The sequence below is a fragment of the Thamnophis sirtalis genome, unplaced genomic scaffold, assembly GCF_051295495.1.
Source record: "Thamnophis sirtalis isolate CommonGarterSnake01/CBP01778 unplaced genomic scaffold, rThaSir2_p1.2 scaffold_4, whole genome shotgun sequence".
Classification (NCBI taxonomy): domain Eukaryota; kingdom Metazoa; phylum Chordata; class Lepidosauria; order Squamata; family Natricidae; genus Thamnophis; species Thamnophis sirtalis.
Genome location: NW_028261384.1, coordinates 116,085,140 through 116,112,402, shown reverse-complemented (window position 1 = coordinate 116,112,402; position 27,263 = coordinate 116,085,140). Strand labels below are relative to the sequence as shown.

Here is a 27,263-nt window from a genome sequence, read left to right as displayed (position 1 = left end):
TTGTATCTGTCCGCCCCGTGCCAACTCAGCAAAGCAGTAGAAGTGATGTGCCAGTGCCTGGAGGCTGTTAGGGTCTGGATGGGAGTAAACAAGTTGGCACTCAATCCAAACAAGACCGAGTGGCTTCTGATGTTCCCTCCTGTTGTAATATAGTTCCTTGTGTAGGTGTGTGTCCACCATGGCCTAGTTCATACTAGAGCCTGCAGAGTCACGCTGAATCACACAGGAGAAAACAAACTCCTAGAAAGCCATAACAACCTGATAGTGAATAACATAACATTCTGAGATGTGCTCTACCATTGACGTCCAGGATTTGACCATATATAGAGAGAACTTTCCTGAAGCAGTAGATTAGAAATTGTACTTTTACAGGCTGTTTTCTATCACATGCTATTGTTCCTCCTGCCTTTGTCCTATCTCAATAAAAGGGGCTCTCAGGTTCCCATCTGGGTCGCTCCATCCCGAGAAAATTTGTCTCCTGTCTTTTCTCAAACATTGGCTTCATGGGCGAACAGCGGAAACTTCACATTTGGTGACCCCGACGTGATGTGATGGACGTGATGCAACGTGATCGACGTGATAACCTGTGTCACCAGCCTTTCACTCATCCCCGACTTGGCAAAGTCTCGCAACCAGGGCCTGCTGTTAGCGAACAGAGCACCCTCCCAATCGTGAGTATGGGCTCAGGTTTCTCGAAGGCTCAGACTGCACACCTGCACGAGCTTCGGGAAATCGTTAAATCGTCTGTTGCAATCGCTCAGGCGACAGGTCATCCGCTTCCCATTCCCCCGAAAAAACATTTCCTCTCTCTATTGGCTTACATCTATGAGAATTGTCCCATTTACCCAGAGAAGGGCTCTCTTAAAGTTTCCTTATGGCTTCAATTGGGTGTTTATTTTCATAAGGAACCTCGAGCCCCGCCAGAAGTTCTCACTACTTGGAGACTTCTTGTAAAATCCCTTCAAATTCATGAGGAAGATATGCAGAGGGCTGCTTTTAAGCCTTCGGCAACATCTCCCCTGCGCTACTAGGAGATCGCCCCTCCTGAGGCCCTCTCCAAAACTCCTCCACCTCCCCCGGCCCCTCCGAAAGAGAAGGTTTCCCCTCTCCCTTCCCCCGCCCCGCCAGTGTGGCGTAGCGCTCTCCAAGACGCTCTGCGCGATGCTTACAATCAAGGGGACATGGAATTGGCAGAGGATTGTTTCCCTGTAACCTTTCAAACCAATGCGGCTGGGGTGGTTGTGCCTAATTATATCTCAATCCCCTATAGAGCTCTTAAAGGTCTTAAGCAAGCAATTTCCACCTATGGGGTGCAATCCCCATACTGCAAGGGACTGTTCCAAAACCTTTTGTCAGGCATGCTTCTTACCCCCTCTCAGTTTGTCATTTGGACCTCTGAATACCTTAAAGAGATTAACAAGGAATTTGTCAGAGGTCTGTCCAACAATGTTACCTCCCCTCAGCTACAGGGAGGGGATGGGTTTGATACGGGGCCTCTGCAGGCCACGGCCCCCCGGGAAGCCCTTGGAATTCTTTTCACAGATGTTTCACAGAGCAATTGAACTATAGGATCTGAATTGGAATGGAGAAAAATGGTTTTGTGCATGTGTAAGTTTGTGCGTGTATCTGTTTGAGTGAGCAAAGGATCCAGTAAGGGAACTGCGCCTATTTAGTAGGTAAATTATGGGGACAGGTTGGGCAGTAGAGAGTACAGAGAAAGTGATGACAAAGAGTGAGAGAAGGGAAAAGGAGAAAGTGACAGAATGTGAAAAGAGGGAAAGAGAACGTGAAGAGAGGGACAGAGAAAGAAGAGAGGAAGAGGAAAGAGATATCCCACAGCCTTTATAACACCCCTGTGTTTGTTATAGAAAGAAATCTGGTAAATGGCGTTTTTTGCATGATTTGCGGGCTGTTAATAAAATTTTCCAACCCGTGGGAGCGCTGCAGTGTGGCCTCCCTAATCCAAATTTGATTTCCCAAGAATGTGATCTCATGACACTTGTCCACTATTTCTCAGAAACCCACCCTTTTTGCAGCCCTAATTACAAAAGCCCTTCCGCTCTAGTGGAAGCCTCCTTCAACAGCTTTTTCCTATCAAAGACGCTATCGTCTTTGCCGATGGGAGCATGTGCCTGGCAGGAGGATGGTACATGGCACACCCAGCTCTCAGAGCCACAAAAATCCTCTCAAACAGATGAATTGGCCGCTTTCATCTTGGCCTTTCAGTTATTTGACAAACAACCGTTTAACTTAATTCTTGCTAGTCTTTATGTGACTCAGATTATAACCTCTTTGTAGGAGTCTTATCTCTCTTCTTCTATTGATTCACAACTTTTGTCTCTGTTTCTCACTTTACAAGGTCTTGTCTCCTCTCGCTGTTATTTTTTCCATGTCTCCCATATCTGAAGTCAGCCCTTCCCTGGGCCTCTCCAGGAGGGCAATGATGTTGCTGACGCTGTGGCATCAGCCCCCCCCACCCCATGTCAATGTTTGTTCTGCTATCACACCTTGGGATAGCCACTCTTACTTTCACCAGAATAAAAAAGCGCTCATAAAACCATTTGGCATTACTGCAAATGAGGCATCTGCTATTGTTCAGCAGTGCCCCACCTGTAGCCAGCAGGCAAACCCTCTCCCTATGGGGGTAAACCCCAGGGGGACAGAGTGTTGCCAAATTTGGCAAATGCATGTCACCACAATATCCTCCATTTGCTCCTTGGAAATATTTACATGTTTCCATTGATACGTATTCAGGCTACATTATGGCATCCCCCCAAAGGGGTGAAGCCACCAAACATGTTATTAATCATTGTATTCGGACCTTTGCATCGCTGGGACGCCCAAAAGAGAAATTTGGCATTCCTTATAACAGCCAGGGTCAGGCATTGGCTGAGCGCGCCAACCAGACATTAAAACATGCCCTGGACAGATATATTGGCAATAGGGGAAAATACCCCCTGGCCTCCCAGCAGTGCAACACACCGGCAGCCACCATCCTCGACAGCGACTCGTCATTTTGCAGCTCCACCTACTGCAGACACCTCCTGTCCACCTGTCTACTATCGCTGCTTGCCTGACTTGACGTGGCGAGGACCTGCTGACCTGATTACCTGGAAAAGGAACTACGCTGCAATCCAACTTAAAGACAAAGTTCTTTGGATTCCAGGATGGCACGTAAGACCATATTTGCCAAAACTACCTATACAACCACCTACACAAACACAGAAGCAGCCTGACCATGACCAACCAGCAGGAACCACAGCTTGAGGCTGTCACTGTCTCTGACCTGGAGAACAGAGCAGAGCACCCTCCACCGTCCACTCCCCCGACCGGCTGCTCTGTCTTTCGCCGCAGATCCCACTACTATGTGTTTGGTTGAATGCTACCTGTTGTCATTATTTGAATGAGTCCGGACAAATTGAAACCAGTGTGGACAAATTACATGATACCGTTCAAGCGGTTAGACAAACATACAAGGCCTCGGACTCCTGGTGGGATTGGATGACCTCTTGGTTACCTAATTTTAACTGGTTGGGAAATACTGTCAAGCATTATAACCCTTGTTGCTTTGCTGATACTGTTGTGTTGCTGTATTCAATGTGTACCCTCTTTATTAACTATGTGTAAGAATATACTCTCTAGCTTGGCTCCACAGAAGAATATTCATATTGTCAACCACATGGAGTTACATGAACAGTCAACCCCTTGCATGGGGAAAGCTCCCTTCTGCATGCCCAGAGACAAAGAAGGAGACGCTGCCTTTTAAAAAACAAAAACATTCCGTGTGTGTGTGTGCAGGGCAGTTTCTGCTGTCTGAAACACACATACACAGGGATGCAAAAACATCGCACCAGAAACATCTTTCCGGCCTAAACGGCCAGGACTCACTATGCAGCCTCATGTAACATGAACAATGTGAGCCAGCTACACCCACACATGGCTCCCAATGCCATGCAGCTTGTAATCTTCTATTTCCCCTTTGCCCACCCTTTGCCATGATGTGATTTCCTATTGGTTTATGTGTAGAATGCTGTGATCAGCCCTGTCAGATGAAGAGAAAAAGTCTTTTTGACAAAAAGAAAATAAAAAAGTAGGAGATGTTGTAATATAGTTCCTTGTGTAGGTGTGTGTCCACCATGGCCTAGTTCATACTAGAGCCTGCAGAGTCACGCTGAATCACACAGGAGAAAACAAACTCCTAGAAAGCCATTTGGGAGTCCTCCTGGACCCACAGCTGACTCTAGAACACCACCTGTCGGCTGTGACCAGGGGGACTTTTGCCGTGGTCCGCCTGGTGCACCAATTGCGACCCTACCTGAATCGGGAGGCCCTTCAGACAGTCACTCACGCCCTTGTGACCTCAAGACTGGATTATTGTAATGCGCTCTACATGGGGCTGCCCTTGAAGGGTGTTCGAAGACTCCAATTAGTCCAGAATGCAGCCGCGCGAGCGATTGTGGGTGCACCCAGATACACCCACGTCACACCTATCCTCCGTGAGCTGCACTGGCTACCCATTAGTCTCCGGATCCGCTTCAAAGTGCTGGTCGTTACCTATAAAGCCCTACATGGCATCGGACCTGGGTACCTGAGAGACCGCCTCCTGCCGATTACCTCCCATAGACCGATTAGATCTCACAGATTAAGTCTCCTCCAGATTCCATCTGCCAGCCAATGTTGGCTGGCGACTCCCTGGGGGAGAGCCTTCTCTGTCGTAGCTCCAGCCCTTTGGAACGTCCTCCCCGTGGAGATCCGGACCCTCACTACCCTCTGGGCCTTCTGCAAAGCCACCAAGTCCTGGCTGCTCCAGCAGGCCGGGGGGCTTATGAAATATCCAGCCCCACGGAAACTGTGAATGTTGCGTATTTTTTAAGTGTTGTTTTGTCTATTTATCCCCCTCCCCTTGTTTATTGTGAGCCGCCCAGAGTCCTTTGGGAGTGGGCGGCATACAAGACAAATAAACTACAACTACAACTACTTCCATCCTCACTATCTAAACTTTTGTGTCTCTTGCTTCACAGGAATGCGCCTCCCCCCCCCCCGCTCCCCGCTATATTCCACCACAATGAATCACAATCATCGCATGGCTTATTTATTTAAGATTTGTTTGGCTGCTTATGTTAAAACACAATTCTGGGCATCTCATGATAACAATAGAATCCAAAACAATAAGACTGTAAAACGTGCAACCGAAACAGGACACCTGGTGCCTCAGTCATTCTCTAGAGATGTGGCACACAATCCAGATATCCACATTCTGTCCAGATCTTGATGGCCTTCTGAAAGGGTGAAAGAGTTGCTGGAGGGAAGATGTTCCATAAGGTAGGGGCAGTCATGGAAAAGGAACACTTTGAAGGTCCTACTAAATGGCAAGATTTTAGGGAAGGGACTTGGGGAATTTTGTCAGCCTAGTATTAATATTATTAAAGAAAAAGAACCTACCAATAAGTAGAAAAGTATGCTCATCTCATTATTTCTAGCCATAAGTTAATTTCCTCTTTTCTGTTTGGTTTGGTTCTTGTATAGGTTAAAGACTTAAAGTTCTTTAATCTAATGTGAAAGAAATGTGCCTGTGTATCTATATGAGTGGGTCTTAATATGTACGTATGTGGGAGAGAGGTGGGGGGGGGGAACTGGCTAAAAGCCAAACACCCACTCTCTGAGAAAAGATTATGCCAAACAGAACTGCACCTCTGAAGGCGGTGGCCAGGGCTATTAACTTATCAGCACAGTTTCATATCTGGCTATGCATCTCTGGTCTGAAAGCCTAATTAGCCCTATGGAGATCAACATTTTCTGCTGTCTTAACTACTGAGAACTTTAGAGAAGATGACACATTGCTTGATCTTTTTTTCAGAAAGGCACCATCTCCATGCCTGATTAAAAGATTAATTTTTTTTTTTAATGAAAGCCCTTTTTGCTTGGGAAACATCAACTTCTTGTCTAAGTTAGAAGGCTCCGTCTCAAAGAGCCAGAAGTTTGGAATCCTTCCCTTGTCATGTTTCCCTATTTTCTAATTTCTCAATTTCCATTGCCAAGGTTAGCATCCAGAAATTGTTGGCCAATACTTGGACCTCAAGCCCTTCGGTAGGTGTCATTACTAAAAAGCTGCCGAGGGAGGCAGGGAGAGAAGAAGGAAGGAAGGAAGGAAGGAAGGAAGGAAGGAAGGAAGGAAGGAAGGAAGGAAGGAAGGAAGGAAGGAAGGAAGGAAGGAAGGGGATCCATCTTTTACTAGTCCCTATGCATTTTTTTCAAAGTCTTAGAACTCAGGTGTCCTTCCAAATTTTCTTAAAAGATGTCTATGTTATACAAGTAGTCCTCAACTTACAGAAATTCATTTAGTGACTGTTCAACATTACAGTACTTTAGCACTAAAAAAAGTGCCTTATGTCAATTTTTCACGCTTAAAACTTTTGTAGCAATCCCATTATCATGTGATCAAAATTCAGCTGCTTGGCAACTGGTTCATGTTTATGAAGGTGGCAATGTTCCAGAGCCACGCAATTGCCTTTTGCAATCTTTTGACAAGCAAGATCAATGGGAAATCAGATTCACCTAATATCTGTGTTTCTTAACCTTGGCAACTTGAAGATGTCCGGACTTCAATTCCCAGAATTCCCCAGCCAGCAAATGCTGGCTGGGGAATTCTGGGAGTTGAAGTCCAGACATCTTCAAGTTGCCAAGGTTGAGAAACACTGATAATATCTGTGTTATTAACTTATCAACTGCAGTAATTCACGTAATAACTGTGGCAAGAAAGGTTGTGAAATGGGGCAAAATTCATTTAACAAATATCTCACTTAACAACATAAATTTGGGGATCAATTGTGATCATAAGTAAAGGACTACCTGTACTAGTGGGGAAATGGCTGAAATAGAACTATTGTAAATCCATCTTAAGGAACTGAAGCATGAAGAAGTTTTCAATTGGGCACTAGAGGGAACTAAAGGGTGAGGCAGAAAAGTGTTAAAGTGTCTTATCTCAAAAAAGAGTTCTTCCAAAAAACATGTTTTTGAATCATGGACTGAGATTTTAATTAATAATATTAATTTCTTTCTTAGAAAGAATACAGATTTCAATGAACAAACCTTTAGAGCATGATGAGAAAAGCTTTCAAATATTTTTACCTGACGTAGATATTATCGGGTTTGAAGGCATGGAAGACAACAACATTGATGTTACCAACATGGGAATACAAAAGACAATTCAAGAAAACAATCTGGAGATGGAACAATTATGAAAAGAAATTCTGACAATGCCTCTTTATAGGTTTCATAAAGTACCTTGATGAAAGCTTTGAAGATTCCTTTTAAATATCAAAGCATAATGAATGATCCAATCCTGCAATGCCACAGGAATGATTTAAAGGTCAAGATTGTGCAGAGGAAAAAAGAAGGAATATAACGTTGGATTATTTGATCAGGGATTAATAATTCATTTGATACTTCTGGTTAATGCTGAAGTGGTTGGTGATTTCTGGATTGCATCTAGAAAAAAGTTAAGTTATGGGGAGAAGAGGTTTTTTTAATTGTAATTTTTAAAAAGGATAAAAAGTCAGTATATGACTCAGAAATATCTGAATAAACAACACACTAATTTGCATCTCATGAAAAGGAATTTAAAGACCTGTGTTCTGACAGACGAGCACAATTCAAAAAGCACTGATGTTGTCTCTTGAATGGTGACGAAATGTTTGCAACCAAATTGCCAAGCTCGGAGCTCAAACCAACAGCTTAGTTTACATTAGTTTTTACTATGTGAATGAACAATCTAAATAAACTTTTTTTTAAAAAGAAGAATCCCTGAGGAGGTCTTGTGGGGACAAATGACACTCTTTGTTATGACATCTTTGCCTAAATGGAACATTTATGTGATGACACCATAATGTTTGTGACGTTGAAATGGTTTGCACCAGATTCCTAGCGAGCTTCATTTGACTTAAAAACATAATGATGCTTCTCCCAGAAATAAGCAGAACACAAAATACTTTGAGACAGTTGGAGTATTCTCCAGCTAGATGAGTCTATCCCCTCAGGACTTTGTGCGATATAATATGTCCTTTTTTCACACGCTTCACCATCTTACTTTGCCCACAATGATATCCGCTGCAACTTATTAGTGTGTCTGTACTAATGAAGTCAATATTAACGAGGCTGCAATAGAAGTAGGACCATAGAGCCATCCACTTTCCATTGACAGGCCAGCAGTGAGTCACCTTATAGTATGAAAGACGCTTTCATTAGTGCGATGTTGACAAGACCTTTCAAGCAGGGTCAATCCAATACAAATAGTTCAATAACGAAAATGAAGTAATGGAGCTATCTAAATCCCCTGCCTTGTTAACATTCATTTTATCTCCTCCCCTCATACAGCCCCACTTTTAAAAAATTGCTAGTTATTCTGTCTGACTTTCACACTTAAATTCCTATCTACTTGTGACCAAGTTCAGAAAATATGCTACTATGCCGTGGCGGGTTTAACCAAGCAAGGAAATATTATTAAGCCATAGATGACAATTTAATTATAAACCTTAATAGTTGGCTTGACATAAAACATTAATGTTTAATTATTTTATGGCTTCATTTAATGCATGACCCCAACCTTTCTGCTTTTCCATCAGTCTCATTCTTTTTGTAATGTGTGTTCTGAATTTCCTTAATATTATGATCTGTCTTTAAAAGTTGAATAAATAGTTGCACAATCATCCAGATGTTTAAACAGCATTTAGCATATTATCTACCCATTGAGTCCTTCCCAAGGACCTGGGATAGTATCATTTGATGATGTTAAAGGTTTAGTCACAGGATGTCAGCTGATCCAAGTAAAGTTGCCAGTGATTTTTGTCAACGCTGGTTGTGTTCAAATGGAGCCCTAGATATTTGTGGTTATGCATAGGTAATTTGCAATTAGATCCACAGTCTAAGACTGATGGAAACTTAACAATTCAATTCCTAACCAATGATCTAAGAATTATTAAGGTAGTGTCTAAAAATATAGGCAGATGCTTATTTTTATTATTTAATTTGTTAAATAGTCAACTAAATGTATAGACTGAATCTGACATTTTTATCCACTTTATTGAGTCTTTCTCAACAACTGGAATAGGCAGATGCTATTGTTTGAAGATGCTAAGGTACCATTGCAAATGTAAGCCATTGCAAGTAAAACTGCTTTTTGCAACTGACTGATGGTGACTTTGTCAAGGCCAGTAGTGTTTAAGTGGTGCTCCCGATGTTTTGGGACTGCACCCAAGGTATTAATTATTAGTCTTTGCTCTTTTTTTTGCCACAGTTTTTCTACTCATAGTTACAGATTGTAATTTTCTCCAAATCCAGTCTAAAATCTGGCTGACTGTGCGACCAACCTCCTCCTCCTCCTGATTTTTTCTCTTCCTGTGTTAGGTAAGTGTGTTTGTGAGGTGTTTACATAGTATTTGGATTGTGAGAGGAAGTCAAAAAAGTTTTCTTCTTTACACACACACACACACACACACACATACACACACACAACTTGATGTTTCTGGTTTAAATTCTCTGCTTCAAGGAAAAAGTCTTCAACTTATGAGCAGAAGATGTAGTGGTACTTTCTTATGTCTTCGGAATACCATGCAATCAAAGCCTCATCATTTTTTAAATTTTGGGTTGTGACTACCATTTTGGCTATTTTTCACCCCTTATCCTGAGGACACCACTATTTGTGCCTAATCTGGTATTTTTTTGCAGTGTTTCTCAACTTTGGCAACTTTTAAGATGTGCGGACTTCAACTCCCAGAATTCCCTGGCCAGCCATGCTGGTTGGGCAGTGGTTGGAGAATTCTGGGAGTTGAAGTCCGCACATCTTAAAGTTGCCAAGATTGAGAAACACTCCCTTAAGCATAATGATGCAGCTTCTCCTGGTCTAGATTCTGAACTACTTTTAATTTATTTATTATTAATTTATGGCTACTTTTTCTTCTTTTGTTCAATCGTGTCCAATTCTCAAACTAGTCTCTGCAGGTTTTTGCAAGGTTTTTCAGATGTGGTTTACCATTGCCTTCTTCCTATGGCTTAAAGAGAGTGATTGGTCCAAGATCACCCAGTTCTTGGTTTTGTGCCTAAGACAGAACTGGAACTCACCGTATCCCATTTTAATCATTACACCAAACTGGCTGTGATACAAATTCCTTTGTGACTTTTTATTTACAATACTGGTCTTATTTTTCATATTTTGCTTTGAGTTCTTTTTTTAGGGGAGAAAAAAAAATCACCTGAATGTATGAAGTGAAAAGTAGAGTAAAATTTTAATAGCACAGAAATATCTCTTAGTTCCACTCTTCCGTCTTTATCTTTCATTCCATTTTATACATGTCTTAAATGTACATATCTAACTGGCCAATCTCCCTGCAACACATTATTCTGTTTATTACCATTTCTCGCTATTGTCTTTCTCCTACTTAAGGAAGCTTCCTCTAACAATCTCCGTTACATCTTCCTCCACTTAAACAAGCCATGTCATGACTCCATGCTTATGCTACCTCATTATTTTCTTGATCGGAATGACACGGGGCAATCCATTCCAACCGCATCCGTTCCATCTTTTCCTCCTTCAAAATGTTGACTTGGTTTTCTATTGATCTGGACCCTCATGCCTTCACCAGCCTCTTGCCCTGGTCTTGCTGAGCACGTCACAAGAAGAGGTGGAAAGGTATAAATGTCCCTGAAAGAGGCTGGTGATGTGTGGGAGGACAGAGAATTGGACTAGGAGAAGTCAGAGGAAGTTAGAAGATCCAGTGTCTGTCTCAAAAGGAGAGGGAGAGACTGTAAGTAATTATTATACCAATAGGCTGTGGTGTGACATTGGTCCATGTTGGTGTTGATTGCTTCTCTGTTTTTCTTTCTAGCAACAAAGCGATGGATCTTGTAACTGGTGCACACAAAGGGATCTTGTCCATCGTAGTCCTTCTTAGTTCATGTGGGCTGCTCACATCAGGATCTTTTTTGCATTCTCTAGGCAGGTAAGCTGTAACTTTCGGTTCATTGCCATTTTGTTCTTCACCAACTCATTTTAGATCAGCTCTGCATGTAATGATTAGCAAGGAGAGAGAGAGAGAGAAATGTGCAAATTAAGGAACACAGGAGTAGGTGACAGAGAAGGATATGAAGCAAAGGTAGGAACGAAGCTTTTAGGCATATAAGCCTCTGAGATAACAAAGTTAACACAGCTTTGTATACAAATATATGTTCTTGACTGCTCATATTCTTTAGGCATGCTTCCATTTCTTATCTTCTGGATGTTATTTTTGCTTTCAAAAGAACCTCACCCTTAGAACAGGGAAATTATGATTTCAGTAGACCTAAAGTAAGTTTCCAATATCTATTCATTCAAAGGTTGAATCGGAGTGACAAAATTCCATTCATATGGAACTTACAGACATAATGTATGGGGATGACCACTATATGGAACTTACAGACATAATGTATGGGGATGACCACTACCTTCAAATAATTTGAAAAGAAATTGTGGATTTAATGGAAGATAAGGATGATAATAGCTATGCATATATACAGAAAGATTTGAAAGCCAAATATTACTTCCAGAGACAGTAAGCTTTTAAAAAGAATGAATAATGTTATTATCCTCATGCCTGGGTAATGGACTTCTCAAAAGCTGGTTTCCAATGTTATTTTTTGTAGGAAGGTTGTTTAGAGGTTTGTAGGGCTCCATTTGTGGAGACCTCTGGAGGAGTGGGTGATCTAGATTCTTTCTAACTAGACTTGAGTATGGAACCAAAAGGACCTTGATTGCTTTTGGAGACAACTTGTAATAGGACCAGAGTAAGGAAAGCATCATCTTTCTCTTCCTTGAGTTCACATCAGCTTTTGATACCTGAATTCTCTTTGACTTTCATACCTTTGATCAAGGACTTCTGAACTGTTGTATATATAATTATTGGGAGTAGGCAGCATTCTGTGCAGGAATGCAGTCAATCAATCTGTGTGTGTGAGAGAGAGAGGGGGGAGAGCAGGCAGGCAGGCAGAGACAGATGCCACAGAGTTGAAACTCTCACCCTCCTTTTTATCATATACATGAAGCTACTGGAAATAATCAGCTATCAGCAGCATGATACCCAAATATCTATATATACACAGTGTATGTATGTATGTATGTATGTATGTATGTATGTATGTATGTATGTATGTATGTATGTATGTATGTATGTGGTTGAAAGTTTGTCTTGATATGTGGAAGGTTTTGGGCTCTAGATGGGAAGGAACAGGTGGAGGCTCTTTGCCAATGAAACAGAGAGGCTTTGGGTGTGAAGGCTGTCTGATTTCAGAAATATGACATCCTTAACTCTACACTAGTTCACACTTCCCAATCAATCTGTACTCTGTGGATCCTTCTGGATTCATAGCTCATGGACGAGCAGATGGCAAGTGTGATTCTATCGAGAACAGTTGTAGCATTTCCAGATCGGGAAGTTTTGTTCATCACCACTCATACCTTGGTTAGCTCCCATTTGGATTATTGCAATCCATTCACATGAAGCTACTCTTGAACACCACTTGGAAGTTTCATATGGTCTGAAATACAGCACCCGAATAGTTATGGGCACTAGTTATCCACTGAGACACATACAAGTTATTGAATACAATGGCAGTTGTCACTTTAAAGTCCATTGTTCAGATCTGAGCATCTACAGAGCCAGGGGCTTTTTTCCTTTCATTGAGTTTTGGAAGAGAGGGTTTCATCCAGATCCCATTCCTTAAGGAGCATCATCTATGGGGATGCCTGCTTCCCCTGTTTCCTGGAGGAGCATCAACCTCGCATCAGACACCGACTCTCTTGGCCTTCTGCAAAGCTGTTAACACTAGGGAGTTTCCAGGGAGTCTTTGAGATCTGAGTGGTGTTTTTCTTGTTCCCACCTAGTGGTGAATGTTTATATATGCAGTTTGTTTACAGATAGGAAACCTCTGTCATTGTATTATTCAGGGGATTCCGTGATGATGCCATTATTACGGTAGCTCACTATGTTCCTTATCACTAGAGATGCTGAAGGTCATGTGGATATAACAAGTACTTGATAGATAGGTCCATCAGTGGTTATGCCACTTGGAAATTATGTCAGTTGGAAGTGAAATTTCTATATGCAGATGGAAAGATCTGCACTGGATCTTTCCATCTGGAATTAATGCTAAGGAACAGTCTTGTTCTGTTGCTTATGATGGGCACCATGCAAGCAGGATGGTGGAGGCAAAGGCTGAGCTACAGCAAAATCTAAACTCTGTTCCCATAAATGGTGGGGAAAGAAAAGATTTGTGCAAATTAAATGGGGAGAGTAAGGAAGAGGACCTTGATGGAGGTCCAGGGTGATAGATCTTCCATAACTCTATCAATGTCATCTTCCTTATCATCCACAGTAAGGATGTTATTGGTGTGGTTTGGATTTTGTCCAAGGTTTTCTCAAATATCAGCTTCACTAATTAAGAATTTCAAGAAATCAAGTCCACAGGAAAGCTAAAACTGATTTTATTGACTATAATAACAGAATCTTGCAAATGTGATGTGTGTGTACCTTCTCCCACTTTTTACATTCCTATGAGTTGGGGAGGTTTCGGTCTGAGCTGTTTCCAAATGTTATCTACTGTAGGTGTTGTGAAAATGTTTTAACTCTTGTTGTCTTGGCAGCAGTTTGCATGTCTCCATTACGATCAGGATTCATCCAATATTCAGGATTCTCCCCGATTCCTGTTTTTATTTTTTTTTATTTTAACTTTCTCCAGACACATTTTCCAAAATATATTCTGGAATTTCAGTCAAAACAACTTGACATCTAAACACATGTTTCAAAAGCCTTTAAGATGAATTTCAAACTACCTGTGAAGAGTCAGAACTGAATGTTATTATGTTCAAGACACCTGAGAATTAAAAGGAGGTGAAGGTGACTTCCAAAAGGGGTTTCAATCAATATTTTTTCTTGGTGGTAAATTTATTTATCCAGCTGTTATTTCTATCAGCTACCTTGTGGTTTCATTCTCTAGTAAAAAGAAATCATTTTGCTTTACTTGAGAGGGAAAAAGGCGAATCAATATTGACTGAATTTGCGGATTGGACTTGTTTCGTAGCATTCTTTAAGCCATCAGCTAAAGAAAATACAGGTAGTCCTCGACTTACAACAGTTCATTTAGAGACTGTTCAAAGTTACAACGGCATTGAAAAAAAGTGATTTGAGTGTTTTTCACACATGCTGCATCCCTATTGTCATGTGATCAAAATTCAGACTGTTGGCAACTGACTCATATTTATGATCCCAGCATCCTGGGATCTCCTTTTGTAAGCTTCTGACAAGCAAGTCAATGGGAAAGTCAGATTCACTTAACAACAATAGCAACAAAAGTTTTCAAATTGGGCAAAACTCACTTAACGAATGTCTCAATTAACAACAGAAATTTTGGGCTCAATTGTGGTTGTAAGTTGAGGACTACCTGTACATTGTTCTATGTAAACTAGATCACTGTGTAATTCTATTCTACAATGTGCAGTTTTTACATTGGAACAAAATCTAAAAACAAAACAAAAACAAGAGCTACATTTTTCTGACAAAAGAACTTTAGCAATCTTTAATTTTTCTCCTTAAAAAAACAACAACACCTCATATGTCTTTTGTCTCCTAGGAGGTTTGGGAAGCGCGAAGTCTCTCAGTATCCTGGATTAAAGAGCAACATTGACCTCAAGGCTGACCTAATTCCATGGGGCATTTATAGACCATCCATCACTCTGCAGGACTGGAGCCTCAAATGGATGTCTTCAGATGTCACAGCCTCACAAGATGATGGCAATCGTGATGAAAGACAGAACAAAAAAATCCACTTATGGGGTTTAGCGAGAAAAGAAGCTGTACCTGCTTCGAACCAAAAGGGGGCAGTAGATACAAGTGGCTGGGTGCCAGGGTGGCGCAGGAGGCGGAGTATTGTGGTAGCGGATGATGCAGCTTTCCGGGAGAAAAGTAAGATGTTAACTGCGATGCAGAGGCAAAAGTGGCTCAATTCTTACATGCAAAAGTTTTTCGTTTTAAATTCGGATTAAGAATGGAGTAGCAGCACATGGGGGGAAGGGGAATAAAATCATACATAATAAGGGTCAAACTATGTATTGTCACATTCACAGACCCCACACACACACATCAAGGACGAATTCTAGCATGACAGAATGGAAAGACCTGTAGAGGCTTAGAAGCTGAATTTGCTCCTGTTCTACAGGCTTTCCATGGGATCTGAAAGGTAGATCCTGGTCCCTGGGGATCTTAGTACTCCAAAGCATGCTCTCTTTCATATGGCTTCACTGCTTTCTCCCAAAATCAGAGCCACATAAGATGCCCTACTCTCTAGAGCAGATTTGTTTGCTAAGATAAACCATAATATGGGTTTCTTTGTTCTGGTTTAGCCTGATTTATAATAGTGGTTTATTCAGAAAAGCATGGTTAGATGAACCAGGAGTTGGTCTAGGAAGCTAGTCTTGTAACAGCAAGAGGCTCAATTCAAATTATGCCCTTCATGAATTAGAGGTCATGTCATATGTGCCACTGGTGTGCCTGTAAATTGCGTTATTGGCTTGACACTTTCAATACCCGTTCTAATAAAATATGAGATTTGCTTGCTTTGCAATTTTTTCAGTGGGAATATTTGTGCGAAATATGAATAGAACAGCAACGATTTACAGTGAAAGTAGGTTGAAGAAGGTTGTAGTTATCACAACACTGCCAATATTTAAATACAGGTAGTCCTCAACTTGCAACAGTTCACTTAGTGACCATTCAAAGTTACAATGGCCCTCGAAAAAGTGACATGTCCATGTTTCACACTTGTGACCGTTGCAGTGACCAGTTCAGACACTTGGCAACTGATTGGTTGCAGTGTCCTGGGATCCCCTTTTGCGACCTTCTGACAAGTAAAGTCAAAGGGGAAGCCAGATTCATTTAACAACCTTGTGACTATCTTAACAACCGCAATCATTCACTTTAACAACTGTGGCAGGAAAGAACATAAAATGGGTCAAAACTCACTTAACAAATATCTCACTTAGCAATAGAAATTTTGGATTCAATTGTGGTTATAAGTAGAGATCCATCTGTAGTAACTTCCTACCTGCTTACAAACATACCATTTATAATTTTAGGTGCAGTGAAAAAGCTTAGATGAGCTACTTCATCACTGCTGTCTGGCTTCTCTGCAGCAAAAACTGTGACACAAACCTGAACAGGCTGACCATACAGTTTGTTTAGCAATATATCCAAACAGGAATCCTGGAGTCCAGCTTTTCCCTAAGGTTCGCTTGTGGCTTATGACACTGGTTTATTAAAAACAAGACATAATTTCCAATAGACTCTTGACACTGAATAGGCTGTGGGGCTGAACATTCTGGTTTCATTAGCTTTTTCTATACACCAAATACTGTTTATTCACAATTAGTGTCATAATGTAATATCTGAACATTGCCCTGCTATCTTTCAAACTCTGTTTACTATTAATTCCTTGTATTTTTGCCATTTCTGTTAGTTTTATGATCACCCTTTCACACACACAGCTTCTGAACTATGATTTCTATTAATGACAAGAGGGATTTTTACCCAAACACTTCAGTGTAGACAGTCAATCGGTTATCTCTCTCATTGATACTCTGTAGTTTTAGAGCAACATTTTTCAACCTCCGGAATTCTGGCTGGGAGTTGAAGTCCACACATCTTAAAGTTTCCAAAGTTGAGAAACACTGTCTACAGCATTAAGCAGCAAACAACAACTGAATGAAAAACTACTGGTGACCTTTTACCGCTGCATCATAGAGAGTATTTTAACTTACTGCACCTGTGTATGGTTTGCCAATTGCATAGTGGCAGATAGGACAGTGCTCCAGAGGGTTAACGCCATTGCCTAGAGGATCATTGGTTGCCCTCTCCTCTCCTTGGAAGAGCTTTATGGCTCCCACTGCCTTAAGAAAGTTCAAAACATTCTTAAAGATCCATCTCATCCTGGGCACCCTTTTTTTTAACTATTACCTTCTGGCAGACGGTACAGGGCAATAAAAACAAGGACAAATAGGCTGAAAAACAGCTTCTATCCCAGGGCAGAAACTATATTGACTTCTACGGTATAGTACAATATTAATGCAATATTGGCTTTTCAATTCATTTGTAAAGAATGTGAAGGATGTGTGCTTTTGTTTTATTTTTTTATGTATAATGTACACTGAAGATGGCATTTAATTTTGTTGTACGATGTGCAATGACAATAAAGTAAACTAAAACTAATGCAATCCACTTGCCAATCTTCTCACGGAGGGGGGAGAGAGAGCACCTGCAAATCATTTCTGCTAGTGTTATTGCTGAACCAAACTCAGATTTAATACGAGTCCACTCACACTGCAACACCACTGGCGAAACAGAACCCATACCGGAAGCAAGTTAATTTAGAAGAGAGAATTTATTCAGCAGACAATTCATACAGTCTTTTCCTTATGTGAATTGTGATACACAAATGTTGCCCATGCTGGCTGGGGAATTTTGGAGGTTGAAGGCCACACATTTTAAAGTTGCTAAGGTTGGGAAATATTCTTCTACAGGCACCTTCTGCATGCTTCTAGACCTCAATTTGTGACCTTCTCATGAAGGTGCAGAAACACAGATCCAAAAGAAGTGTGCCAATGTCTGTTAAAAACACGAAGCTATAAGGATACGAGGAAATGAAAGTACAGTACTGTTGCATATCCTGCAATTGTTTGCATTGGGGAAAAGAATAAGAATGTCCCCAAGAGGGGACATTATAGAGGCCGTACAAGACAAGGAATTACAGTACAAATGGCAACATTAGGTAAAGGGTAACCTGGAGGATTAGCTAGATTAGAAGGGAATTCTTTTGAGCAAATTGCTGAATAGATGAGCAAAGGCAAAACACAACAAAGGATCTGACCAACACCTGCACGTCTGAAACAGGGAAGGAACTGCAATGCTACAAGCAGCTCTACAAGAGGCAGGCTGGAGAACACTACGGTTGCACCGATTCTTCTGACACTGGGAAGGGCGGGCGTCCAATCAGTCTTTGATCTAAAAAAAGAAAAAGCACATCTTGCATCCAGATTATGCAAGATATAATCCTCGACTACAATTGAGCCCAAAATTTCTGTTGTTAAGCAAAACAGTTGTTAAGTGAACATTACCCCATTTTACGACTTTCTTCGCCATGGTTGTTCAGTGAATCATTGTAATTGTTAAATTAGTGGTACAGCTGCTAAATTAATCTGGCTTCCCCACTAACTTTGCTTGTTAGAAGTTTGCAAAAGCTGATCCCATAAATGAGTCGGTTGCCAAGCACCTGAATTTTGGTCATGTGACCATGATGGGGATGCTGCAATGATTGTTAAGTGGGGAAAATGGTCATAAGTCCCTTTTTTTCAGTGCTGTAATTTCGAATGATCACTAAACAAATTGTTGTAAGTTGAGGACAAAATATTACCAACACCCCCAAGTAATAAAAACAGTAAAAAATGGGCCCATATAAAATCCCTTATGTGTAAAAACCAGATGCTACACTCTTTCATAAGAGCAATGTATATGGGAAGTCTTTTAGAAAACACCAGTCAAACGTTCGTTATAGAGGTAGATGCTCTATGGAGGCAACATTTCCACTCTCTTTTGCAAGTCTGCGTAGAGTAGTAGGCAAAGACGGCAGGTACCATGTTTCCCTCAAAATAAGACAGGGTCTTATTTTCTTCTGCCCCACGAAATATGGCCTTGGGCTTATTATAGGGGAGGTCTTATTGTTTTGGGGTTGCTGGGCAGCTGCTCCCTTACGAGCGGGCTCCCGAACAGCCGGGCACAGCCAAGGCACATGGTGGTGCTCTGCCCGCCCCCCAGCTCCCGCAGCTTGGCACATTTGGGATACCTCCTAGATCAGTGCATGGAGCTCTGCCCGGCTGGAGATGGGGGTTGTGTGAGTGCCTGTTCCGCCCCCAGCAAGCATGCCTCCCAGCCCCACCATGCCCTGGCCTAGGCGCCGCTGCCACCGCTGCACTCCAAGCATAACTTCTTCTCCAACTTCCAAACTCCAAAACTCAGCTGCCGAGTCTTCCAGCAGTGGCTGCTCTAGGAGTGCCTCTATGGTTGTGGCTGGTTGCTGGGAGACTCTCTGTCTGGAAGATTCTCTGTCCAGCAGCCAACCCGCAACCATAGAACGCACTCCTAGAGCAGCCACTGTTGGAAGACTCGGCAGCCGAGTTTTGGAGTTTGGAAGCCTGAGAAGTGTTACGCTTGGAGCAGAGCAGCGCTCGTGCAACCCCCTTCACCAGCCAGGCAGAGCTCCATGCACTGACCTAGAGGGTATCCCAAATGTGCCCAGTCATGGGAGCTAGGGAGATGGCACAGCACCACATGGCTTGGCGCCTTAGGGATACCCCCTAGACCAGTGAATGGAGCTCTGCACGGCTAGAGAGTGGGGTTGCTGGGCGGAGGCTTGTAAGTGTTGTCACCTCATGGCTGCTTCGCCCCTGAGGCTGTGCCCCGCTCTTTGGGAGCCCTGGTTGCAAGGGAGCAGCCGCCAGGCAACTCCCTCCCTCCGGCCAGGCAGAATGCCACTCCCCAACCTAGCAGTATCCCGAAGGTGGCAAGCAACGTGAGCGCCTTCCCCCCCCGCCGGCTCCTACAGCTTGGCACCTTCAGGATACCGTTAGGTCAGTGAGCAGACGGGGGGGTTGTCCAGGGGGCTTATTTTCAGGGGTGGGCTTATATTTTTGCCCACGCGAAAAATGTGGCAAGGCGTTAGTTTCAGGACAGGTCATATTTTCCGGAAAACATAGTACTCCTCATCTTACAACCACAACTGGGACCAGAATGTCCATTGTTAAGCAAGGCCACACACACACACCTTCCCTCTCAAAGATCCCCTTAAGTGTTCTCACCTCTGGGATTCAGGTACGAGAGAAAATCCATCAGGGTTTGAAGGATGTCATAATCAAAAGGTCGCAGAGCAGATGCTGAAAAAGGGAGGAAACGGCATTAAGGGCTAAACAAGGAATGTCAAATTCAATTTCTTTGAGAGCTGCCTCAGGGTTGTGTTTGACCTTGACGGGGGGCAGGGGTATGTGACGTCACTCGTGTCACGGGTGTCTGTGGTGGCCCAAGAGCTCTGCCAGTGAAAACAGGCTCCCAAGCTCCGTTTTTGGCTGCGACGGCCTCCTGCAATCCTCTGCCAGTGAAAATGGAGCTCAGGAAGATTGCACACATAGCCCTCCCGAGCTCCATTTTCACTGGCAGAGGCACTGCTAGTTGGTCCTTCGCTGTTTCCAGAGTGGCCTCACGGGCCAGATTTAAACACCCCGTGGTCCAGATCCAGCCCCTGGGTCTTGAGTTTGACAGCCCTGGGGCTAAATAATGGGAAATACAGGGAGGGCTCAGAAAAGCCGGCTGACGGATGCTCACCAACAGAATCCTGCCCCACAGAATACAGATCCTCCTCAGCATCTCTTTTCCCAGCCACAGCTCCTTTATCAGGCAACGCCTGGTGGGCATCTGCTTTGGGGAGAGGAGAGTGGGGGGAGGGAAGAAGTGCTGCAGGTTACATGGAAAAAAAAAGAGATGGTTTGTACCAGGCTTATAAAACCAAGAGCCGCTTGAGGGACTGAATGCCTGGTGGCGTTCTATAATCACCCCACTGCCAGCAGCCAGAAAAAAAGGAATTTGGTGGAAAGGAAGAGAACCGGGAGACTCCCAGATGAAGTCCTCAACTTACGAGCCTTCAATCGTGCCCAACATTTCTATTGCTAAGTGAAACATTTGCTGAGTGAATTTTGCCCAATTTTATGACCTTTCTTGGCCACGGTTGTTAAGTGCATCAATGCAATTGTTAAATTACCCTGTTTTCCCCAAAATAAGACCGCCCCAGATAATAAGCCCAATCGGGCTTTTAAGCGCATGCGCTAAAATAAGTCCTCCCTGAAAATATAGCAACACAGCAGTAGCCATGAGGTGAGGACGCTCGCCACCTCTTGCACCTCAAAAATAATTAGGCCAAGCTCTTATTTCGGGGGGTCAAAAGAAAATATGATCCTGTCTTATTTTTGGAAAAACATGGTAATAACACAGTTGTGAAGTGAATCTTGCTTCCCCACTGACTTTGCTTCTCAGAAAGTTGCAAGAGGGGATCACATGGTCCCTTGATAGATCTGAGTCAGTTGTCAAGTGTTCAAATTTTCTTTCATTCACAGAAATGTAATAGAGGTGACTTTCAGTTCATATTTCAGTTCTAAATCTTAGCATTAGTAATGCCAGAAAGCCTCCATCTGGAAGCACTGTATTTCTAAAGAGGAAGATATCATCACCATCATCGCATCTCCTCATAGTTTTTTTTCCCCACAAAGGAGCCACAAGCAAAGCAATACAGATAGTCTCTAATTTATAACCACAGTTCAGATCAGAATTTCCGTTGCTAAGCAAGTCAGTTGTTAGTGAATCATAACCAATTTTAGAACCATTTTGTCATTGTTGTTAAGCAAATTACTGCAGTTAAGCAGATCACACAGTCCTTAAGTGAATCCAGTTTCCCCAATTACTTTCCTTGCCAGAAGGAAAGTAATTTATAAACAATGATCACATAATCCCAAGATGCTGTAATTGTTGTAAACACAGTCTGGTTGCCAAGTTGGTCCAAATTTTGATATTTGTGACCATGGGGATGCTAAGATAGTCAGAATGCAAGGACCAGTCATGTCACTTTTTTCAGTGCAATTTTAACTTTAAACAAGAGTATTTTAACTGACTAAAAGCTATTATTTTTCAAGCCTGATTCTCTTCAGATTTCTCTTTAGCAAGATTTATTGACCTACAACAGTTCACTTAGTGGCCGTTCAAAGTTACAACAGCACTGAAAAAATTGATTTATGATCATTTTTCAGATCTATGACTGTTGCAGCATTCCCATGGTCATGTGATTTACATTCAGATGTTTCACAACTGATTCGCATTAATGACGTTTTCAATGTCCTAGGCTCACATGCCAATCTTTTGCCACCGTCTAACAAGCAAAATGGGGAAGCCAGATTCACTTAACAACCAGGTTACTAATTTAACAACTTCAATGATTCACTTAATAAGTGTAACAAGAGAAGTCACAAAACTCACTTAACACATTTCCCACTTAGTAACATAAATTTTGGGGCTCAGTTGTGGTTGTAAGTTGAGGACTAACTGTACATGATATGGAGTTCAATAAATCCCAGCAACTGAATTATTTTCTGCTTAGAATACATAAATCCCCTGTACATTAAAAAAAACCTTTTAATTTTCTTTCCAAATGTCTTCTTATGAACCAATAGGAAAGCATGTTTCTCATTGACAACAGAGAAGCTAGAGGCTGGCTATTTACATACAATACTGGTTTACAGGTAGTCCTTGACTTATACACATTAGTTTAGTGACTGTTTGAAGTTACAACAGTATGAAAAAAGTGACTTACAATCAGTCCTCGTACTTACAACTGTCACAATTCCCTATGGTCACATGATTCAAATTCAGGCATCTGGCAACCGACATGAAATTACAATGGTTGAAGCATCACAAGATCATATGATCACCACTTGCAGCCTTCCCAGCCAGCTTCTGACAAGCAGAGTCAATGGGTTTCCTTAACAACTGACTTATTTGCTTAACAACTGCAGTGATTTAACAATTGTAGCAAAAAAGTCAGGCAAAACTCACTTAACAAACACAATGGAAATTCTGGTCCCAATTGTGCTCGTAAATTGAGGATTACCAGTACAAGTAGTTCTCGACTTGCAACAGTTCGATTTAGTGACCGTTCAAAAGTTACAATGGCATTGAAAAATGTGACTTACGAACATTTTTCACAGTTACAACCTTTGCAGCATCCCCATGATTGTGTGATCAAAATTCAGATGATTGGCAACTGGTTCATACTTGCGACTGTTGCTATGTCCCAAGGTCATGTAGCCTTCTGACAAGCAGTCAATGCGAAAGCCAGATTCACTTAATAGCCAGGTTATTAACTTATCAACTGCAGTGATTCACTTAACAACTATGGTAAATAAAGTCATAAAATGGGACAAAACCGGGGGGGGGGCTGCTGGTGGTTCTCAGGGGTTCGGGAGAACCTCTAGCTAAGATTCTGTGCAGTTCAGAGAACCTCCCCAAATCCCATTCCTGGCAGAGAACCCCTTGCTAAAAATTTTGAAGCCCACCCCTGGACAAAACTCACTTAACAAACTTCTTACTTAACAACAGAAATTTTGGGCTCAATTGTGGTCATAAGTCAAGGACTACCTGTGCTGAATCTCATCCGTCTGGGAACCAATTATAACAGCCAGACCGTGTTTCACTTGTTGCTCAGAGGCTAGATTGTTGCTCTGACCCCCAGCTATTTAGTTTTTTTTAATATTAGCATTATTAATTATTATATTATTTCAATTAAATAGATAAAAACTAATACAAACTTCTAAAAAAGGATAAAAAGAAGAAATAGAAATTACAGAAAAATAGAACATAAGAAAGAAAGAGAATAACAATATGATAAAGAAGAAGTATATATAGTCATTACTTCACCCTTTATCAAAAGTATAAAGTTTTAACAACTTATCACCTTCTCTTAAAGTATCACAAACAATCTTCCCTTCCTGTTTTTTCACTCTTATCTGCAAACAGATCCTCAAAAGTTCATGATTCAGCCCTGGTGAGCAAAATTATCAGAAATAATAACACTGATCTGCTGCTTTTTAGGGAGTTATCAAGACCCCCCACCCCACCTTCACGCTGATAATACAATGCTACACATATTTCCTTAGAATAGTGTTTCCCAGCCATAACACCTTTAATGAGAGTAATTAAGCAATTGGACAGCTTGTCTCTTGGAGTTGTGGGTGTTCCATCACAGGAGGATTTCAAGAAAAGAGTGGAAAACCGTTTGTCCAAGAAGATGGTATGAGGAACCCCCCCCCCCACTCCCTGTTTTGGACAAGGGGTTAGATTAGAATTCTTGATCCATCTCAGTCCCTTCCAGCCTTTTGATTCTGATTCTGTGCTGGCTGGGGGAATTCTGGGAACTGAAGTCCATATATCCTAAAGGTATTGAGGTTGAAAAACACTGTCTTAGAAGGAATTGTCATTACGTTCAATGGAATTTCTTCCCCTGTGACCTTAATGCAGCTTTCACTTTAACCCTGTTTTCTCCTGTCTGTGAAATCATGAATCAACTTACGGGGTCCTAGGAGGTATCCAGCACTGTTCAGAGTCCACCCACGTTTGTCCTTGGGCTACAGAAGGAACAGTAGGAAACCTGATGTTAAACTTGCATTAGCCTCACCTTGATTATAATCTGTCCCTCAACCCCCAAAAAGTCAAATTAGTAGCAGAGCAAGTTTTACAAAATTTAAGACAGTCCCTAGTCCAGTGTTTCTCAACCTCAGCAAATGTGCACTTCAACTCCCAGAATTCTTTTCATCAAAACTGGCTGGGGAACTCTGGGAGTTGAAATCCACACAGTTGAAGAAACACTGTCCTAATCTATTACAGGAGTGTAAATTCTTGTGAATAACAAATTTTAATTTATGGGAATTGTTTTTAAAAAAATAATGTTTTTAGTGACTTGCTGGAAGGATAGCAGTGCTCCAATATTTGAGTGGCTGTCACAAAGAAGAGACGGTCAACCTGTTCTCCAAAATAGGTTGGAGGCAGGACAAGAAGCAATGGATTGAAAGTAATCAAGGAGAGAAGTAACCTTGAGCCAAGGATAAATTTCCTAACAATGAAAACAATTAACCAGAGGAACAGCTTGCCGTCAGAGGTTGTGGGTGCTTCATCACTGGAGCCTTTTAAGAAGAGAGTGGACAGCCACTGAAATGTTATAGGGAGCAGGAGGTTGGTCTAGAAGACCTCCAAGATCCCTTCCAACTCTATTATTCTGTATTATGTGTTCTCTGTTTCTCAGATTTTCTGTAATGGCAAAATGGTGTTCACATGCTCTGAATGGTATTTTGTCAGAGTGATATATTGTCTTGTGGGCTAGGTAGCCATGAAACACATCTATGATTTGCTCTGAGAAAGAACCTCTCAAAAAGGCCATGAAATTAGGGATGGTGTGAAAATCTTATCACACTCAGTAAAGCACTGAGACAGAACGTGAGCTGCTACCACCCTGTTTTTCTGGTTGGCTAACTCTTGTGTGGATCACAACAAAGCAGACCCCATTTTCCCCTTCACCAATTGGATGAAAATGCCACAGTAGTACAGATACTCTTGGTGCAGATATTCCTCCATAGTTAATCATGCATATGCTTTAAAAAAAAACCATACATATCATACATATTCTTAGAACAACACTCAACACCATGGAGCATTCAGATCTGAAATCCACAATCTGAAACTCCATCGTCCATGGTATATAACCACTGCCTTTACCATCTTGTTCCTTCTGGTGGTGAGAGCCGCTGGTACTCTAATTCTGCCCCAATAAATTGACAAGATAGATTTGAAAGATCTGCTGCAACTCACCACAAACGCAACTCCAAAACAGTCCCCAAGCAGCGCACAGAAGAGCAAAGAAAAGCAAAAGACATACCAAGAAGTCTTCATCTGGACAGAGGGAAGAAGAGGAGCAAAGAAAACAGGCTGCTTTCCAATCACATGACATTTCTTGGCTAATAAATTGTTACTTGGTAGGAAAATAGGATTACATTTTTTTTTGTTTTACTATCATCTCTGATATCTAAAAGTTAGTAGTTGTTTTTAATTTTGATAAACACACAACAATTTATCTGAAATTATATTGCCACTATGGTTGATAATATACACATGCCAGGCAAAGTGAACCAAAGTCTGAATTCAGCTATGGTCTATTTGATGCGCAGACCATGTTTAATTCAGTAAAACATGATTAAGCAAAATTTGGCTTAGTGTGCTGTGTGAACTCTATAAAAGAATAATGTCTCTTTTTCTATGCCTCTCCCAATCTTTTACCATAGCTCTACAAGCATTCTGAATTATAATTCTTATAGCCTACAATCACATCAGATGCTAGAAGACATGGGGATTGCATCTCCATTAAGGCCACCTTATCAAGTTGCCAAAAACCGAGATGATCGCTAGATTCAAAGGCTATTTTCTGGGTCTATGCTGCTATCTAGTGATTATCCAGATTTTTGAAGTTCAGAATGGATTGTTTTAGTTCTACAAACATGGTTAATACTTCCTCAAGAAAACTGCTATTTTTACACTAACCTGAATAAGCAGTCAAAAATCTGGGTAAAACAATTTGGAAAATTGTTCTCCTATCAAGTTTTGGTCCTTGCGTGATAATTAACTATGGTTCAGATTTGCCATCACTCTACAATCTTGAAAATGTTCTACAGTTTTAGAATATTTCATCAAAATGCTTTGATATTTACATACCTGAGGGTACATGGTATGTATGCATGGTAAATACAAGCATACAGAAATTTAACTAATAGGTCTCTCGAGTCACCGAACAGCAGTACAACAGGTAGAAATTCTATAGATAAAGACTTTTTTCAGTACTCTTTTCTATCCCATGCCCACCTTAAAAAACAGTTAGCAACCTTTCCATCTGCCACATAAATGTTCCTTCAGAATTACCCTCAGCCACCCATCAAACAACCAAGACCTCCTGACTCCAGAACCTTACAGATCAGAGGAATCATACCTTAATGTCTTGACTGAATTGCTGGAGCTCTGATTCCCCAGGCAGGAAGGAACCCAAATTTTATAGAGGGGAGAAATGTGGATTTGGGTGCGTCACTACTCCCGCAGACAAAGCTTTTGTCAGTATAATTGACAATAATGGTCCCAAGAGGCCCACTTGCAAAGGGAGGGGAGATGTTGATTCCTTTTAGTATTTATTCACATCCTGTGTCAGAAAAATGGATTGAAAATTGGGGTAATTAGCCCTACTTGACTAGTCAATTAATTGGAGGAGAGCTGCTCCAAGTAGAAGACACATTCCATGTTGTTTGTAAAGTAGGAAGAAAACAAGAGTCCACTTTGGTCGGCTCTCCTTCTGCCAATTTTACTTCAGAGAGCATCAGTCTTAGAGTTGCTTTCTATATTACCCATCCTCAGCACCACAATTTTTCTGGCCAGTTTTTTTGATATTTACATTTTTAATGGATCACTGGAGGGCCAAATGCAACTTTTTGCACAACACATTTATTTATATTATTTATATGGTACTCATCTTACACTGAAAAGCGACATTTTTTTTCTAATAATAAT

The 27,263-nt window shown here is 41.6% G+C and overlaps 2 protein-coding genes across 4 annotated transcripts; one reads left to right on the top strand and one right to left on the bottom strand.

Annotated features, from left to right (window-relative positions):
- Window positions 1–10,890: 10,890 nt before the first annotated feature.
- Window positions 10,891–15,453, top strand: PTH2 (parathyroid hormone 2). Its single transcript, XM_087714666.1, has 3 exons — window positions 10,891–10,994; window positions 12,879–12,884; window positions 14,656–15,453. The coding sequence occupies exons 1-3, from the start codon at window positions 10,891–10,893 to the stop codon at window positions 15,065–15,067; spliced, it is 522 nt and encodes a 173-aa protein (XP_087570792.1). The 3' UTR covers window positions 15,068–15,453.
- A 2,024-nt stretch (window positions 15,454–17,477) lies between these two features.
- On the bottom strand, window positions 17,478–26,853 carry LOC106538692 (galanin peptides). Of its 3 annotated transcripts, none has more exons than XM_087711976.1 (6): window positions 26,695–26,853; window positions 25,527–25,607; window positions 24,235–24,289; window positions 20,448–20,576; window positions 19,928–20,002; window positions 17,478–18,077 (listed from the first exon to the last, which is right to left on the bottom strand). In XM_087711976.1, exons 2-6 carry the CDS (start codon window positions 25,605–25,607, stop codon window positions 18,019–18,021), a joined length of 399 nt encoding a protein of 132 aa, XP_087568102.1. In that variant the 5' UTR covers window positions 26,695–26,853; the 3' UTR covers window positions 17,478–18,018. The 3 variants fall into 3 exon arrangements, with proteins under 3 accessions (XP_087568102.1, XP_087568103.1, XP_087568104.1); XM_087711977.1 differs by having other exon boundaries at window positions 20,448–20,540; window positions 26,695–26,851; XM_087711978.1 differs by having other exon boundaries at window positions 20,448–20,537; window positions 26,695–26,844.
- Between the last annotated feature and the right edge of the window lie 410 nt (window positions 26,854–27,263).

What these genes read in the sequence shown, in the direction of transcription:
- PTH2 (XM_087714666.1), top strand. Translation starts at nt 10,891, where the DNA reads ATGGATCTTGTAACTGGTGCACACAAAGGGATCTTGTCCATCGTAGTC.
- LOC106538692 (XM_087711976.1), bottom strand. Translation starts at nt 25,607, where the DNA reads ATGAAGACTTCTTGGTATGTCTTTTGCTTTTCTTTGCTCTTCTGTGCG. An exon ending in TGTGGGGCAGGATTCTGTTG is followed by an intron (nt 20,003 to 20,447) that starts GTGAGCATCCGT and finishes TCCCTTTTTCAG; the next exon opens with CATCTGCTCTGCGACCTTTT. An exon ending in CTCGTACCTGAATCCCAGAG is followed by an intron (nt 18,078 to 19,927) that starts GTGAGAACACTT and finishes TTCTTTTTTTAG; the next exon opens with ATCAAAGACTGATTGGACGC.